General features: G+C 38.6%; 1 protein-coding gene across 1 annotated transcript in view; it reads left to right on the top strand.

Annotated features, from left to right (window-relative positions):
- TRIM37 (tripartite motif containing 37) overlaps positions 1 to 16,068 on the top strand; it is a 169,340-nt gene that overhangs the window by 145,980 nt on the left and 7,292 nt on the right. The window contains exons 20-22 of the mRNA XM_007947920.2: positions 3,674 to 3,802; positions 4,170 to 4,359; positions 6,084 to 6,202. Coding sequence (XP_007946111.1) covers positions 3,674 to 3,802; positions 4,170 to 4,359; positions 6,084 to 6,202 — 438 coding nt within the window. The remainder of the gene's footprint in view (positions 1 to 3,673; positions 3,803 to 4,169; positions 4,360 to 6,083; positions 6,203 to 16,068) is intronic.

Raw genomic sequence — 16,068 nt, 5'->3', positions numbered from 1 at the left:
TACACCTGGGAATTCTGATCATTCACATAAACTTATAGGACCATTGTCTGCCAACCCTATATATGATCTTGGATACACTCCCCATTTAGGCATACCTAATTGTTTAGCCTGTCCTCCTATCTATCTGTCCATATACCCATGTTTGCTTTCACTGACAACTCAGTCCTGTATATGCAGAAGGGTTCATATTTGTTGTCTGTACTTCCCATGTACCTCTCTATGTCTTTCTCATCCTCAATGCTGCCATATTGGTCCTTTGATCCATTTTAAGTTAATATTTGTACATGGTGTCAGATAGGGTCCAACTGTATTCTTTGAAAAATGTGGCTATCTAGGTGTCCTGACACCATTTGTTGAAAAGACTACTCTTTCCTCATTGAATGGGCTTGGTACTTTTGTTGAAAATTAATTGACCATAGATATATAGGTTCATTTCTGGGCTGTCAGTTCTATTCCATTGATTAGTATGTCTGTCCTTTTTTTTTTTTTTTAAAAAAAAGCTATTTATTATGATTTGGGTGAAGTTTTACAAAGCAGATTTGTTTTATATTCAACAGTTCATACACATTTTGTTTTGTGATCCTGGTTATAATTTCCACAATGTAACTGCTTTCCTACCACTTCTCTGTGGTCACCCTTTCCCTCTGTCGTTCCCACTTGTGCATTCCTGCCTCCCTAGCTTTTTCCCTTTCCATATGCTACCCTTCTGATCTTCCATGGTTGATTGTTTTAAGAAGCACATCTCCCTGGTGTGGTTGTTCAACACAAGGCCTGTCTGTTGTTTGGCTGAAAGTTAGCCCTGGGTTTGAGTCCACTTCCAGGCCTGAAGGGTGATGAGGGGGTCATAGTCTTGAGGGGTCTCTATCTGATTAGTAATCATTGTCTTTTTTATGTTTGTTTCTTTTTCTTAAGTTTTGTTCCACATTTTTCTCTCATTCTATCCAAGATTTCTGATTTTGACCCCTTTCTGGGTGGTTGGCAGTGGTAGCAAGGTGCCATCTAGTTCTGGTATAGGCTCAGGTTCTCCTGGTCCATTACTCCTTTGGAGTAATTGTTTCCATGTGTTTTTTATTTTCTTCACCCTTTGCTCCAGATGAGAAGGGACTAATAGTTGCATCTTACATAGCCACTCTCAAGCTATTAAGACCCTAGTAACTACTCACCAAAGTAGGATGTAGAACAATGTTTTTGTGTAGTATTTTATGTCCATTGAGCTTGATATCCCCTATGACCATGGTCCTGAGCCTGCAGGACCAGAGACTCACTACCTCAAGATGTTGTGACTAAGAAGTTACCCTAACTTTGCCCTGTTAGCGCAATACTGCATATGGACATTTTTATAGCACATACAAATACTCGTGTACAATTATTGTCTACGAAACCTATGTACAATCCCATTCTCCAACCCGTACTTAATCTTCTTGCCTCTCTACATATCTACCCATAGATTAGTGTTTGCTCTTACCAATAATGCAATATTTTGTATGTAATAGTATTTATCTTTATTGTCTATACTTCTTCTGCACCGCTCCATGTCTTCCTTTTTCTTAGTGATACTGTGCTGTTCATATACTTTTATTATATTGCCTTTCTCTTCATCCAAATCAACACCTGTCTCTTAACTAGCAAGCAGTTTTCCCTCTTCTCTCCTCCCATCTCTGGTAACCAACAAAGATACTTTTCTTCCCTTTGTAAACCTTTACTTGACTTTTTATAATAACAGACTCATACTATATTTGTATTTCTGTGATTGACTTATTTCACTCAGCAATTCCCTCCAAGTTCATCCATGTTATGAGGTGATTTGCAGATTTCTTCATTATTCTTTAATGTGGTATAGTATTCCATTGTACGTATGTACCATAGTTTGGTTATTCATTCATATATTGCTAGACATTTAGGTCTTTTACATCTCTTTGCTATTGTAAATAGTGCTGCAGTGAATATGGGTGTGCATATATTTATTCATGTTCTGGATCTCACCTCTTTAGGATATTTTCCTGGTAGTTCTATTGCTGGATCAAATGGTATTTCTATATCCAAGTTGTTAAGGAATCGCCATACCATTTTCCACAGTGGTTGTACTACTTTACAGTCCCACCGGCAGTGTATGAGAGTTCCAGTCTCTCCATACCCTCACCAGCATTTGTTGTTTTCAGTCTTCTTCAACGTTTCTATTATTGCTGGGGTGAAGTATGCCTGTATCCTTATGCCAGTACCACACAGGCTTAATTACTGTAGCTTTGTAGTAAGTTTTGAAATCAGATATGTGAGTCCTCTAACTTTTTCTTTTTCAAGATTGTTTTTGCTCTTCTGATTCTCTAGCATTTTCACATGTGTTTCAGCTTACCAACTTCTATAAGACAGATGGAATTTTGTTGAGTTTGTAGATCCATTTTTGGCCAAAGGTTGACAGTTTGAACCCACTAGCCATGGGAGAAAGATGTGGTAGTCTGCTTCTGTGGAAACCTTATGGGACATTTCTGCTCTATCTTATTGGGTTGCTGTGAGTCACAGTTGACTCTGTGGCAATGGATTTGTTTTTTGGTTTACCTTTGTAACAGTATTCAGTAATCCAGTCAAGTGGACACAGTGTGTCTTCCCATTTATTTAGGTGTTATTTTCTTTCACTGATGTTTTGTAATTTTCAGTGTAAAATCTTGCATTTCTTTAATAATACTTATTCCTAAATATTTTATCCTGTTTGATGCTATTATAAATGAGATTGTCTTAATTTCATTCTAGAATTGTTCACTATTGGTGTATAAAAACACCTTTGATTACTCAGTGTTGATATTGTAACCTGTAACAGTATTGAATTTATTTAGTTCTAAACAAGTTGGTTTTCATTCCACAGTTCATACAATGTAACAACACTTCCCACTTCCTCCCTGTGTTTACCATTTCCTTCTTTCCTGACTCTGAGCTTTATCCCTCGGCAAATGCTGCCCTTTTGATCTTGTAGAGTTAATTGTTCTAATGAGTCCATACCTCCCTGGTGTTACTGTTCACCTTCTAGGTGTGTCTTTAGTTTGGCTGAAATTGAGCCATGGGGGCAAGCTTGGTTCCAGGCTTGAAGAGGGTATCTAAGGGCTGTAGTCTTGGGAGTTCTACTAGTCTTATCAGACCGGTAAGCCTGGTCTTTTTTTTTTTTTTACTGTTTTGAGTTTTGTTCCACATTTTTCTCGTGATTTGTCTAGGACCACTTGTGATTCCTTCCAGAGTGGTTGGCAGCGGTAGACAGGCTTTCATTCTGTCTAAGTACTGCTTTGGCCAAAAACCTTTTGATTGAAGTATTGTAATTTTTGTTTCTAATTCACCATTGATTTTGTTTTTAATCCTATAATATTTTATAATTTCCCAGTGTTTTTTGGGTTGTATTTTTCTTAATACTTAGCTTAATTGCATTTAGGTTGGTGAATATCCTGGTATGATCTTTCTTATCGAATCTTATAATTTTTTATATTAAGACCCTTCTCCACAAACAGCAAAATAGAAGTGGTTTTTGGTTTAGAGCACAAATACAACAAGGGACCACAAAGTGTCCTTTTTTTTTTCAGACACAGTAGGTAGAGTACTTTCCATGCATGGTAAAGATAGCCCTCTGACTGTGTAGGTGGTGAGTTTCATGCTATTTTATTATATTCAGAAGTACTTTGAAATGTCTTTGCAGCCACAAATAAAAAGAGCAGTTCACCCAAGCCAGCCCGATCCAGTATAGCAGGTAGCCTGTCGCTTCGAAGAGCAGTGGACTCTGGAGAACATAGTCATTCAAAGGGAGACTGTCAAACCTTGTTTGAAGGTAAATTTGGGATGTTTATGATGTAATTATGGTGGGTGTATATCTTTTTGGAAATTGATATTATCTTGTAGGTTTAGATCTTAACAGGTAACAAAAATGCTGAATTCAGTGTGAAACTTCCTTGATCCACAACAGCAGATCCTTCAGTAAAGAAATCCAGTCATTAGACTACATATCCTGGACCCTTAATTTTAACTCTTCTGTATCTTAAAGTCTGGGCATATATTAAAATTGTTTTTGAGGATTTTCTGCAGTTCAAAAATGCATATATATATATAAGAGCTGTTTTTTTCTAAAGTCCAAACTTGAGAGAGAACTTTTGTGTTTAGTTACCTTCTTTCTGAATATCCCTCTTTTCTTTCTGAAGGCTCCCCAGGAAGCTCACAATCCGGGAACAGGCACAGTGGTCCCCACGCCTTGACACAGGCCGGAATCAGTGATTTGGTGCCCCAAACTGAAGACCGGCAATGTAAAGCTTTGGATACAGATGCTGTTGTGGTTGCAGTTTTCAATGGCTTACCTACTGTTGAGAAAAGGAGAAAAATGGTCATCTTGGGGTAATAACTTTATTTGGCCCTTTTTTTCTACATCAAAATGAACAAAATAAATTTTCCCCTCGGATGTTTGTTTCATTAAAATGTAACTTTGACAGTATCAGAGACCTTTTTTAAAAAAAAAAAAAAAACCAGAATGAGTGAGTACCAAATGTTCAGTTTATATATGTGAGGGTTCATTTTCACTGAAGTTAGGGTACTAGTGGTGTGTAGCCTTGCATAAACTCTGCCTCCTGAGATACTTTTGGGGTGGGGGAACTTTTCTCCCTTAATTTATTCCATATTTTTAAAGACATTGGTGCTGGGCTCCATTACATCTCACAAGTCTTTTACGTTTATTTTCGGTATAACAAAGCTCTTCTACTTTAACCTCACCTTTTCTCCCTCCTCTTTTGAAGGTGTCCGCAAGCACATAGTTGGAATTTCTTAAAAGGATGTATATGATAGTTAACACCTTTATTTCTCTCTCAGGAAACGTAAATTCAGATTGTAAATTCAGATCCCAGCCATGTCAATTAAACTTCCATCCTTTTAAAAGATTGATTGTAGGATGTATATTCTGTGAATGTGCTCGGTGAAACATCAAATCCATCTGCTGATTGAAATACATTTCTAAATTTAAACAGTGGAATCATTCTACATTTGAAAAGAACCTTGAATGAAATTTAGAGAAAGTTTAACATCTCTTAGGTTCATTTAATTTTATACAGTTTAACCAAAAAAAACGAGCTCATTGGCACTGAGTTGACTCTGAATCACAGCAACCCTGTAGGACAGAGTAGAACTGCCCCATTTCCAAGGCTGAAATCTACCGAAACAGACCGCCACATGTTTCAGTTAGCAGCCAGGTGTTTAACTACTGCACCATCAGGGCTCCTTACACAGTTTAAAGGACTGGATAATTATCAAATCTAAACGGACAGGTGGTGGTTTACTTTTGTGTTTTAGTTCAAGTTTAACCAGTGAAAATATGGTATAATCACTGGAGATTGTCTTGTTCTTCCCATTTCCTGGCCTAATTAGACATGTTCCTTTCAAGTTGAACCTGCACCTAGTTTCATATTTTGTACGTTGTGGAGGAAGCTGTATCTACCCTTCGTCATAAACTCACAGCCAGAATATTGACATCAATACAGTCTACCAGTTAATAATTTTTCACTGTGAGTTTCCTAGTGAATTTTTAAAAACTAAAATTTGAATATTAAACACCAATATGTTGTGCTTAATTTGGTGCTCAGTTTTGGGACAAGAAGAAAATATAAATTATTGTATAATTGACTCCAAAAAAAGACCGAACTCACTTCATTTAGTCGATTCTGACTCATAGTGACTCTCTTTGGGTTTCTGAGGCAGTAAATCTTCACAGAAGTAGATTGGCCCGTCTTCCTTCCGCAGAGTAGCTGGTAGGTTTGAACTCGATCTGTCTGGTTAGCAGTCAGATAGATGCCTTAGGGACTATGTCACCAGAGCTCCTTATATAACCGACTAGTTATGCAAAGGGAGCTCTGGTAGCATAGTGGCTAAGGCACTTGACTGCTAACCAGAAGGCTGGCGGTTCAAACCCACCAGCCACTCCTCGGAAGGAAGGTTGGGCAATCCTACTTCCGTAGTGATACTGCCTCAGAAACCCAAGGAGGGGTCGCTATGAGTCAGGGCCGACTCGACGGCACATAACAACAACAACAACAGTTATACAAAAATATCAAGTTGTTTTCTCCCTCTTTCAGGACTAATGCTAAAGGAGGACATCTGGAAGGAATACAAATGAGTGATTTGGAAAATAATTCTGAAACTGGGGAGTTACAGCCTATACTACCTGAAGGAGCTTCAGCTGCCCCTGAGGAAGGTAAGGAATAATGATTTACATGGTGGTCGTGGGGTGGTTGGGGATACTTACCTTTTTTTTGGAGAGGGTGGTGGGATTGGAATGGATGGATTAATAAAAATTTATTTTGAGACATTATTTGCTATCAGACATACTTGAGCTGGACATAGCATTTATTGTGCCAATAAATTTGATTAAGATTGAGGAAGGCAAAATAGGTGATATGCTACATAAAAGGACGTGTCTCACTAGAAGAAGTGTTTATAGGGCAGAAACTCTGCAGATAATTCATCTGCTCATCCAGGACATGTGTTAAGCTACCTGCATAATGCCAGGCATTGGGATATTCTCTTAGATACGCAGAGATGAATTAGATAATGCTCCTAGTTCTATGGGGAAGGTGGACCTCAGAACAACTAATTAGAATGTGACATCTTAACTACTTTGTTTTTAAAGTCAGCCTTGATTAATGTCTGTGGATTGTTTTCCTTGTCTAATAGATTCCATGTGTGTGTCAACTGTTTTAAAAATCCCTTATGGTAACTGACCTCAGTTCTCTACCAGTTCACCCTCAGTTACGCTTTCCAGTATTTTTCATGCGTGCTCTTTCTTCTAAATTCATTATTCTTTATGTAAAGCACAGAAAACATTTTGTACTTTTGAGTAACAAAACGTGCATAAAACAATGGCATGTTTATTACACTTTTTGTGTCCTTCCTATGTTAGCAAAAAACTGTCTATTTTCTTACTATTATTTTTTCATTTGAATGTCAATGATGGATGAAATCGTAGCTCAAAGCAAATACACAGGTGCCACCATCTCCCTCTGGCTGCCCTGTGTGAGGGTGTTAGTGGGTGCTATCATTGTGAGGTTTTCTTGTTCTTCTTTCCTAGTTGGTGCTCCTGTAGTAGGCAGCATTATTTTAGTAGAAGATGTTAAGTGAAAAGGATTTTTAAAGTGTAGTACGGATTGTTAAAACATTAGAAAGGAAACATTATGGTTCATGGTCTTTATGAAAGAACCTGTGGGTATTACCTACTTTCTGTGTGTTTATATTGGCGACGCTGGTGGTACAGTGGTTAATGTACTTGGCTGCTAATGAAAAGGTCAGCTCTTCCTACCCACCGGTCTCTCTGTGGTAGGAAGATGAGGGAGTCTGCTTCCATGAAGATTTACAGCCTTGGAAACCCTCTGGTGGCAGTTCTGTTCTGTCTTAAAGGGTCTCTATGAGGTAGAATCAACTCAGTGGGCAGTGGGTTTGGTTTGGATTTGGATATGTGCATACACATTGGTTATACATTACGTTAAGTTTTTGTAGCCTATGCTGGAATTATGGGCTCTTTTTTTTTGAAGGCAGAATTTTTTTAAATGCTTCTAATTTGCCTCTGGTAGCATAGTGCCTAAGATACTTGACTGCTAACCAGAAAGCTGGCAGTTCAAACCCACCAGCCACTCCTCGGAAGGAAGATGAGGTGGAAGGAAGATGAGGCAATCTATTTCCGTAGTGATACTGCCTTGGAAACCCAAGGAGGGGTCGCTGTGAGTCGGGTCTGACTCGATGGCACATAACAACAACAACAACAACAATTTGCCTGATATTGCATTTAATACTGTTAATAAAATTCCTGAGCCTATGATCTAGGTCATGGTTTCTCTACCTTTGTAGAGGTACTCTTATCAGATACATTGTTTCCCCAAATTTTCTTCCAGCTGTAGTTTATCTTTTCACTTTGTTGATAAAGTCCTTTGATATGCAGAAGTTTTTAATCTTGATGAAGCCCAGTTTACCTATTTTGTCTTTTATTGGTTGTGCTTTTACTGGTTGCTAAAAACTAGGTACATATTTTAATCTTTAATATAAGGTGTGCTGTGATATAAAGCACCTAGAATTTAATACGAAAAGTTGCTATAAAAATGCAAATCAACAGGGCCACAGAAGTACATCCTTGACATTTGTCGGTGTCTAAACAGAGTCTCAGGAAGGGCAATGAAGAGACTAACAGATAAGGCTGAAAAAAGGAAGTACGGTGGTTCGTTTTTTGGTTTTTTTTTTTTTTTTTTTGAGTATTTTTGTTTTTGAAACTGTATGTAGCAGGATGTACACCAATGCAGTGATTTCTCCATGTGTAATTCAGTGACAGTGTCTACATTCTTCAAGTTGTGCCAACCATTCTACCTTCTTTTTCTGAGTTGTTCTGAGTTTACATAACCTCACTGCCCCCTAAGTTTCCTCTCTAGTCTTTCAAGTTACTGTTGTCAGTTTGATCACACGTGGTTAGTTCTTAAAAGAGCACAGTGCTCAAGGTACACATTCCTCACTAGTGAAGCTAAACTTTGTTAAGTTTTAAGGAGACTTCAGGGAGTATTTTTGGTTTAAGATTTAAAAATTATCTCAGGGCAATTAGTTTCAGCGGTTCATATAGCCTCTATGGCTCCAGAAAGTCTGGATTTGATGGGAATTTGAAATTTCTGTTCTCCATTTTCTTTCTGCTTTGTTTTTGAGAGAATGAAGCTTTGCTTAACTGCTGTGGTGATTATTCTGTCATCAGCAGGAGTCATTTCTCAGGAAACTTGTATTTTTCACACCTATACACCTTGGTAGAAAGTAGAGTAGGTTTGTTTTGTATTCAGGTTTAGGTAAAACAAATCCATTTAGTAGAATGCATAGAGAAATTCTTCTGTGTCCGATCATCGTGGATTTCTCTCTTTTGAGGGGCGGTTGTCTGAAGATACAAAATGAAGCTTCTTTATGCTATCATTAGCTGGGAATTGGGGACCACTTCTGCTGTCACTAGCTGGGAATTGGGGGCACTGAAGTGGTCTCTTCATTGTCCTGGAACATCAGTAAAGTGGAACTTTTGTCTTAGACACACACGACGGTGAAAGGAAAAGCCCTTTCTGAGACCACATGGAACAACTTTGCATTTACTGGCCTGATGCTAAGAAGCTTGACCTTGTCTTTTTCTCAGTCGATAACTTCTGTTGGTTGGCCAGTTCCTTTCTTGTTCTGCCTAAAACTGGAAATTGTGCTCTGATCCAGTTCCTGCTGAAGAAGCAGATTCCTTTCCATTAAGTTGGGGGTGTTCAAAACACAGAAAGCTGTGACATGTCTGTTACAGACTTCCTTGCTGGTAGCCTGTGTCAGGAATGCAAGTCTGATTACCTACCATTTTTGAACCTATTTGGGGTATTGATGAAGGAGCTTCTAATAGGAGTTGCAAAAACTCAACTGGGTTAAACAGTATGCAACATTTACTCTCTTGGAAAACAAGAAATCTTTCAGTTAACATAGACTCTCACTTAACTGTGGATGGCCATTTCCAGGGTTGTAAAATTTAGCCAGTCAGTGTCATCAGGAACTGAAGTTTTTTTATATTCTTGCTATGCAATTCTTCACTTTCTTCAGGGTGGCAAGGTGGTTGTGCAGTTCCAAACTTCGTAAGGAGTTATAACAGTACTCTAAGCATGAGAGAGGATTGTTTCAATCCCGTATTTATCAGTAAAGAAACCTTTTCCCAGAAGCATTCCAACAACTTCTAAACAACTTCTTATATCTCATTGGTCAGATTGTATCATGCTGTTGTTGTTATTAGGCGCCATTGAGTCAGCTCCGACTCACAGCGACCCTGTGCACAGCAGAACAAAACACTGCCCGGTCCTGTGCCAGCCTCATGATCCTTGCTCTACCTGAGCCCATTGCTGCAGCCACTGTGTCAGTCCATCTTGTTGAGGGCCTTCCCATTTTTCATTAACCCTCTGCTTTGCCAAGCATGATATCGTTCTCCAGAGAATGGTCCCTTCTGACAACATGACCGAAGTAGGTGAGACGAAGTCTGGCCATTCTCGCTTCCAGGGAGCATCCTGTCATACTCCTAAATAAGTGACTGGTGAGCAAAACTGGTTATTTGTTCCTCCTCACCCCACTGGTTCCACATTGCCATGCAGAAGAGGAAAGACACCTGAACAATATTAAGGTTCTTTCAGAAGGAGGAAGGCAGTTGAATAGCTAGTGGATAGTATACAAAGTATCTTGGAGGTAATTAGTGGTTAATCTATTTTCCAAGCACCTGAAATTTGAGTACCCTTGAATTAAGGGAGTTATAATTGAAAAATTAGCTTTAGACAAAACTGAGCATCTAGTGAGTGTTCCAGAATGTGACAGGTGATTGATATAGAAATACTTATTTTATGATGCAGAATTTTTTTTGTTTTTTTTTTTTTTACATTAACATCTCTGAAGCACCTCGCATTTAATTGTATCTTGTAATTGTCATCAGTGGCAGCCAGTTGTATGAAAACCTTCTGTTGATTTCTTCTGGTGAGATCAAGAAAGCACCAGTATTTAAACGTCTTAAAGTTGGTGAAATATGGGTGCATTCACTAGTTTGTTTTAACCAATATTTAATGCAACCGGGTAGATATTATAAGAAGGAAGGCACAGCAGATAGCTTTGTGGCCTGTTTCTTGGCAGCAGCTCTGGAAAGAAAAATTGTTTGATGTTATGTTACATGTTAATCCCTCTTATATTGATGGAAATAGAATGTACAGGTCCTATTGTCTCGATAGGCAAATTGCTCAGCTAGAGAGCAAGAGACCAGTGTGTTTTTCTTATTACCCCATTCACAAAGCAAGGGAACATGCAGATCTTAGTACTTGGTAAGTGACCAAGTAGTGTTTTCAAGTGAAAATTCCTTCCTGGTATTTTTTTGAGAAATAAATGTTTTCTAAGAAAAATAAGTCAAGAAATCAAGAAAAAGAATAAATTACTATTATTTACACCTATAAGAATTCATTTAAAAGAATGTTTCTGAACAGTTAACAGAGAAATATTACTGGTTTGAAGGAATCCAGTTATGTCAAGTTGAAAATAAAAACTGGAAGTGCTGATAACTGGATTCAAAGGTTATGTTGGACAGGAACAGCTTGAAGAGAAGCAGCCATGGTCAGTTCAGTCCTGCTCACAGCTCCTGCCATTTTATTAGTGTGCGGTCATTGCCCTGCTTGCTGCTAAGTAAATATTAATGAATTTATTATACAGAATATACTTTATACAAATCCTATGAGTGGTATTCCGAGAAATAACACATTTAGAAAGCAATGTAAATCCTTAAGTTGGGGTTTTCAATCTGTGATTTTGTGGAGTACTGAAACCTTCTTAAAGGTCTGAATGTTACTTTATTTGAATACTACCTAGTAATGTTCTCAGGTGTTTTCTAGAATTTGAATATTACTTGAGGCATTATTTTAAATACTACTAATTAAACAGTTTTCTAAAAAGATACTCATGTGATAACTAAAGAGTTTTAAAACATTGGAATATTTAAAATATAACTTGAGCTTTGGGGAACTCCAGAGATTCCAGAGAATTCCCAAGAATTACAGCTCCTTGTTCCTGACTCCTAATACTAATACCTGTCAGGAATTAAAAAACACCAACACTAGTACCAAGAGGTCAAATCTGTACCTGGAATTTTAAGAGCTCAATGGAGTTGAGTGCCCTTGTGGTGCACTGATTAAGTGCTTGGCTGCTAACTGGAAGGTCGGTGGTTCAAACCCATCAGCCATTTCATGGGAGAAAGATGTGGCAGTCTGCTTCTGTAAAGATTCAGCCTTGGAAACCCTAAGTGGCAGTTCTAGCATGACTTGTAGACTGACTATGCATTGAAATCAACTTTACAGCAATGGGGGCTTTAATGCTGTCAGCTATAGTTCCATGAAGGCCCACAAGGTGGAGGTGGTGCTTCACAGAAGTAATCAGTTGTGTTCTCTGTAAATAATAAATGTCACACTTCAGTTTTTAGAGCAGGAAAAGTGTTTCTCTTTGCTAAAGATGAAGGACAGAATATCAGAAGTATCCATGCATCAAGGCTGTGGTAGAATTAAAAACTTTTATAAACAAGAAAATTTGGCAAATTTACTTTTTGCATTATAAAAAACAGACAGTTAACTAATACACAAGTTAAATTATTAATTCTGAGTTTTGGCAAACATCAGACTTTAGGATCACTAGTGATTTTTGTTGTTGATTATTTCATTTGGGTAGTTTTCAGTGATAGGATAATATCCATATGCTTATAAGGAAGACCACTTAATTTGATAATTACTCAAATTTTTGCACCAACCTCTAAAGGCCAAGATGAAGAAATGGAAGATTTTTACTAATGTGTGTAGTCTGAATTGATCGAATATGCAGTCAAGATGTTTTGATATTACTGGTGATTGTAATACAGAAGTTGTAAACAAAGAAGGATGGGTAGCTGGAAAATATGGCCTTAGTGGTAGAAATGTCTTAGAAAATCATATGATAGAATTTTATAAGATTTACTCATTGCAAATACTTTTCTCCCAACAATATAAATGGCTACTGTACCTCACCAGGAAACCAAAAGAGAAGAACATGCTCAGCATTCCTCACACTGAAAGAACTGAAGAAAAACATCAAGCCTGTGTTGTTGTTAGGTGCCACCGAGTCATCTCTGACTCATAGTGACCCCATGCACAGCAGAACGAAACGCTGCCCAATCCTGTGCCAGCTCCACGATCCTTGCTGTAGTTGAGCCCATTGTTGCAGCCACTGTGTCAATCTATCTTGTTGAGGGCCTTCCTCTCTTTCGTTCACCTTCGACCTTACCAAGCATGACATCCTTCTCCAGGGAATGGTTCCTTCTTACAACGTGACCAAAGTAGGTAAGACGAAATCTGACCATTCTTGGTTCCAAGGAGCATTCCGGCTGTACTTGTTCCAGGACAGATTTGTTAGTTCTTTTAGCGGTCCTTGGTACTTTGAGCATTCTTCGCCAGCACCACAACTCAAAAGCTTAGCTCAAAAGCTCAAAAACTCTTCTTTAGTCTTCTTTATTCAATACCCAGCTCTCACATGCATATGAGGCGATAGAAAATACCATGGCTTGTGTCAGGTGCACATTAGTCCTTAAGGAGACATTTTTGCTCTTCAGCACTTGAAAGAGGTCCTTTACAGCCGATTTGCCCAGTGCTGTACGTCGTCTGATGTCTTGACTGCTGCTTCCATTGGTGTTGATTGTTAAACGAAGTAATATGAAGTCTTTGACAACTTCAATCTTTTCTCCATTTATTGTGATGCTGATTACTGGTCCAGTTGTGAGGATTTTTGTTTTCTTTATATTGAGGTGTAATCCATATTGCAGACTCTAGTCTTCAGTCTTCATCAGTAAGTGCTTCAAGTCATCCTCACTTTCAGCAAGCAAAGTTTGTGTCGTCAGTGTATCACAGGTTGTTAACAAGTCTTCCTCCAATCCTGATGCCATGTTCTTCTTTATGTAGTCCAGCTTCTCTGATTATATGATCAGCATATAGGTTGAATAAGTATGGTGAAAGGATATAACTTTGACGCACTCCATTCTTGATTTTAAACCGTGCAGTGTCTCCTTGTTATGTTCAAACGACAGCCTCCTGATCTATGTACAGGTTCCTCATGAGTACAATTAAGTGTTTTGGAATTCCCATTCTTTTCAGTGTTATCCATAATTTGTTATGATCCACACAATCAAATGCTTTTGCAGTCAGTAAAACACAAATAAACAATAGGTGTGGGTCCAGGTTGTATCCTTTCATCTGTATGCTGAGCAGATAGTCCGAGAAGCTGGATTGTATTCAGAAGAACATGGCATTAGGATTAGAGGAAGACTTGTTAACTTCCTGTGATAATCAGATGACACACCCTGTTTGCTAAAAGTGGAGAGGACTTGAAGCACTTATGATTGAAGATCAAAGACTACAGTCTTTAGTAAGAATTGTACCTCAGTGTAAAACAAATCACACCAATAAAGAACATAATGCTAAGTGGAGGAAAGATTGAAGTTGCCAAGAATTTCATTTTACTTGGATCCACAATCAACACCCATGAAAGCATCATTCAGGAGATTGTATGATGTATTGCATTGGGCATATCCCCTGCAAAAAGCTTCTTTAAAAATATTAAAAATCAAAGATGTCACTTTGAGGACTAAGGTTCGCTCTACCTAAGCCATGACGTTTCCAGGTGCGTCATATTCATGTGAAAGCTGGACAGTGAATAAGGAAGACTGTAGAAGAATTGACGCATTTGAATTAGGATGTTGGCCAAGAATATTGGATATACTGTGGAGTGCCGGAAGAAAGAACAAGTCTGTCTTGGAAAGAAGTACAACTAGAAAGCTCCTTTGGAGTGAGGATGGAGTACTTTGGACATATTACCAGGAGGGATGAGTCCCTGGAAAAGGGACCGTCAACAAAAATGAGGACAACCCTCAACAAGATGGATTGACACAGTGACTATAGCAATGGGCTCAAATATAGCAATGATTGTGAGGATGGTGCAGGACCAGGCAGTAATCCGTTTCGTTGTGCATGAGGTCACTATGAGTTGGAACCAATTCAGTGACACCTAACAACAACAACAGTTACCATTCTGTATATGTTGTTGTATTTTATGTATTTTGTTGGAGGATTGTCTCCTGTAATGAAATTAGAAGAAAGAATTGTAGGACCCTGTTTTCCATGGCTTCTTTCAGTTTTATACTTTTTGTTAAGGGAACCATCATTCAAGGATATTTGTTTGACTTGAAGAAATTTGCAATTCTAGGCGGAAAACTACAAAAACCAAACTCACTGCTGTCAAGTCGGATCTGACTCATAGTGACCCCTCCTTGGGTTTCTGAGGTGGTATCACTACAGGAGTAGATTGCCCCATCTTCCTTCCGAGGAGTGGCTGGTGGGTTTGAACCACCAGCCTTCTAGTTAGCAGTCAAGTGCCTTAGGCACTGTGCCACCAGAGCTCCCTTGAAAACTACAGATACCAAATTATTTAGCCTTTTAAAGCCTTCCAAAGTTATTCTTGAAGGTTTGTTTGTTTTCTTAGTTCTGACCCAGGTATAAACCAGCAGCAAGCTGGTTTGGTGTGAAAATGGAAGTTGCTGAACCTCTATATTGGAAATAATGTGGAATGGTATTCACAGGGCACTGGGAGCTGGCCTGAGAAGGATGTTAGCTGGAGAAGCACATACAGTAGAAACTCTTTAACAAGTCCACTTCACAGATTGGCTGGACTAGCTGGTGCTCTCTAGCCCTAACAGAAATGCCCGAGGCTCTGTTCACTGGTCTCTGGGAGCCACTGCCATAGGCCCACAGGCCTCCAGTCCTACCAGTAGAGCAGTGCGCTGTTTGTTTTCAGACACAGTGCTGATTACTTGGTACTCAAACTGCATAATTTCATTAAATATCACATATGCCAGTAAAACAAGTGTAAAAAAGTAATTTCTATAAAAATCAGATGGAATGTTTGGGAAAAGCTTGGTAAAGGCAAGTTGTTTAGAAGAAATTATAAAAACAAGAACATAAAAAGTAGAACACGTGTACCAGATAAAAGCGGTGGAAAGAGGGGCAGGAAAGAATCAGGTAACACCTGCAGCTGTGCAGCTGGAACTCATGAAATGGCATTTTTGTTATTGGCAAATTAGGAAATTCTGGAGTTGTTAAAAATGTGTTGTTCATTTTTACCAGTTACTACCACTCACACGATGGATCTTGGCTCAAGGCAAAGAATACCAGAAAGATGTTTACATGTGTTTTATTGACTATGCAAAGGCGTTTGATTGTGTGGATCATGACAAATTATGGACAACATTGAGAAGAACGGGAATTCCCAAACATTTGATTGTACTTATGAGGAACCTGTACCTTGACCAGGAGGCTGTCATTCGAACGGAACAAGGGGATACTACGTGGTTTAAAATCAGGAAGGGAGTGCGTCAGGGTTGTATCCTTTCCCCATACTTATTCAATCTATATGCTGAGCAAATAATCTGAGAAGCTGGACTATATGAAAAAAAAAACATGGCATCAGGATTGGAGGAAGAATCATTAACAA

The sequence above is a fragment of the Orycteropus afer genome, unplaced genomic scaffold (assembly GCF_000298275.1).
Source record: "Orycteropus afer afer isolate SDZICR_OR568_19922 unplaced genomic scaffold, OryAfe1.0 scaffold00196, whole genome shotgun sequence".
NCBI classification, from domain to species: domain Eukaryota; kingdom Metazoa; phylum Chordata; class Mammalia; order Tubulidentata; family Orycteropodidae; genus Orycteropus; species Orycteropus afer.
This window is presented reverse-complemented; position numbering and strand designations above follow the sequence as displayed.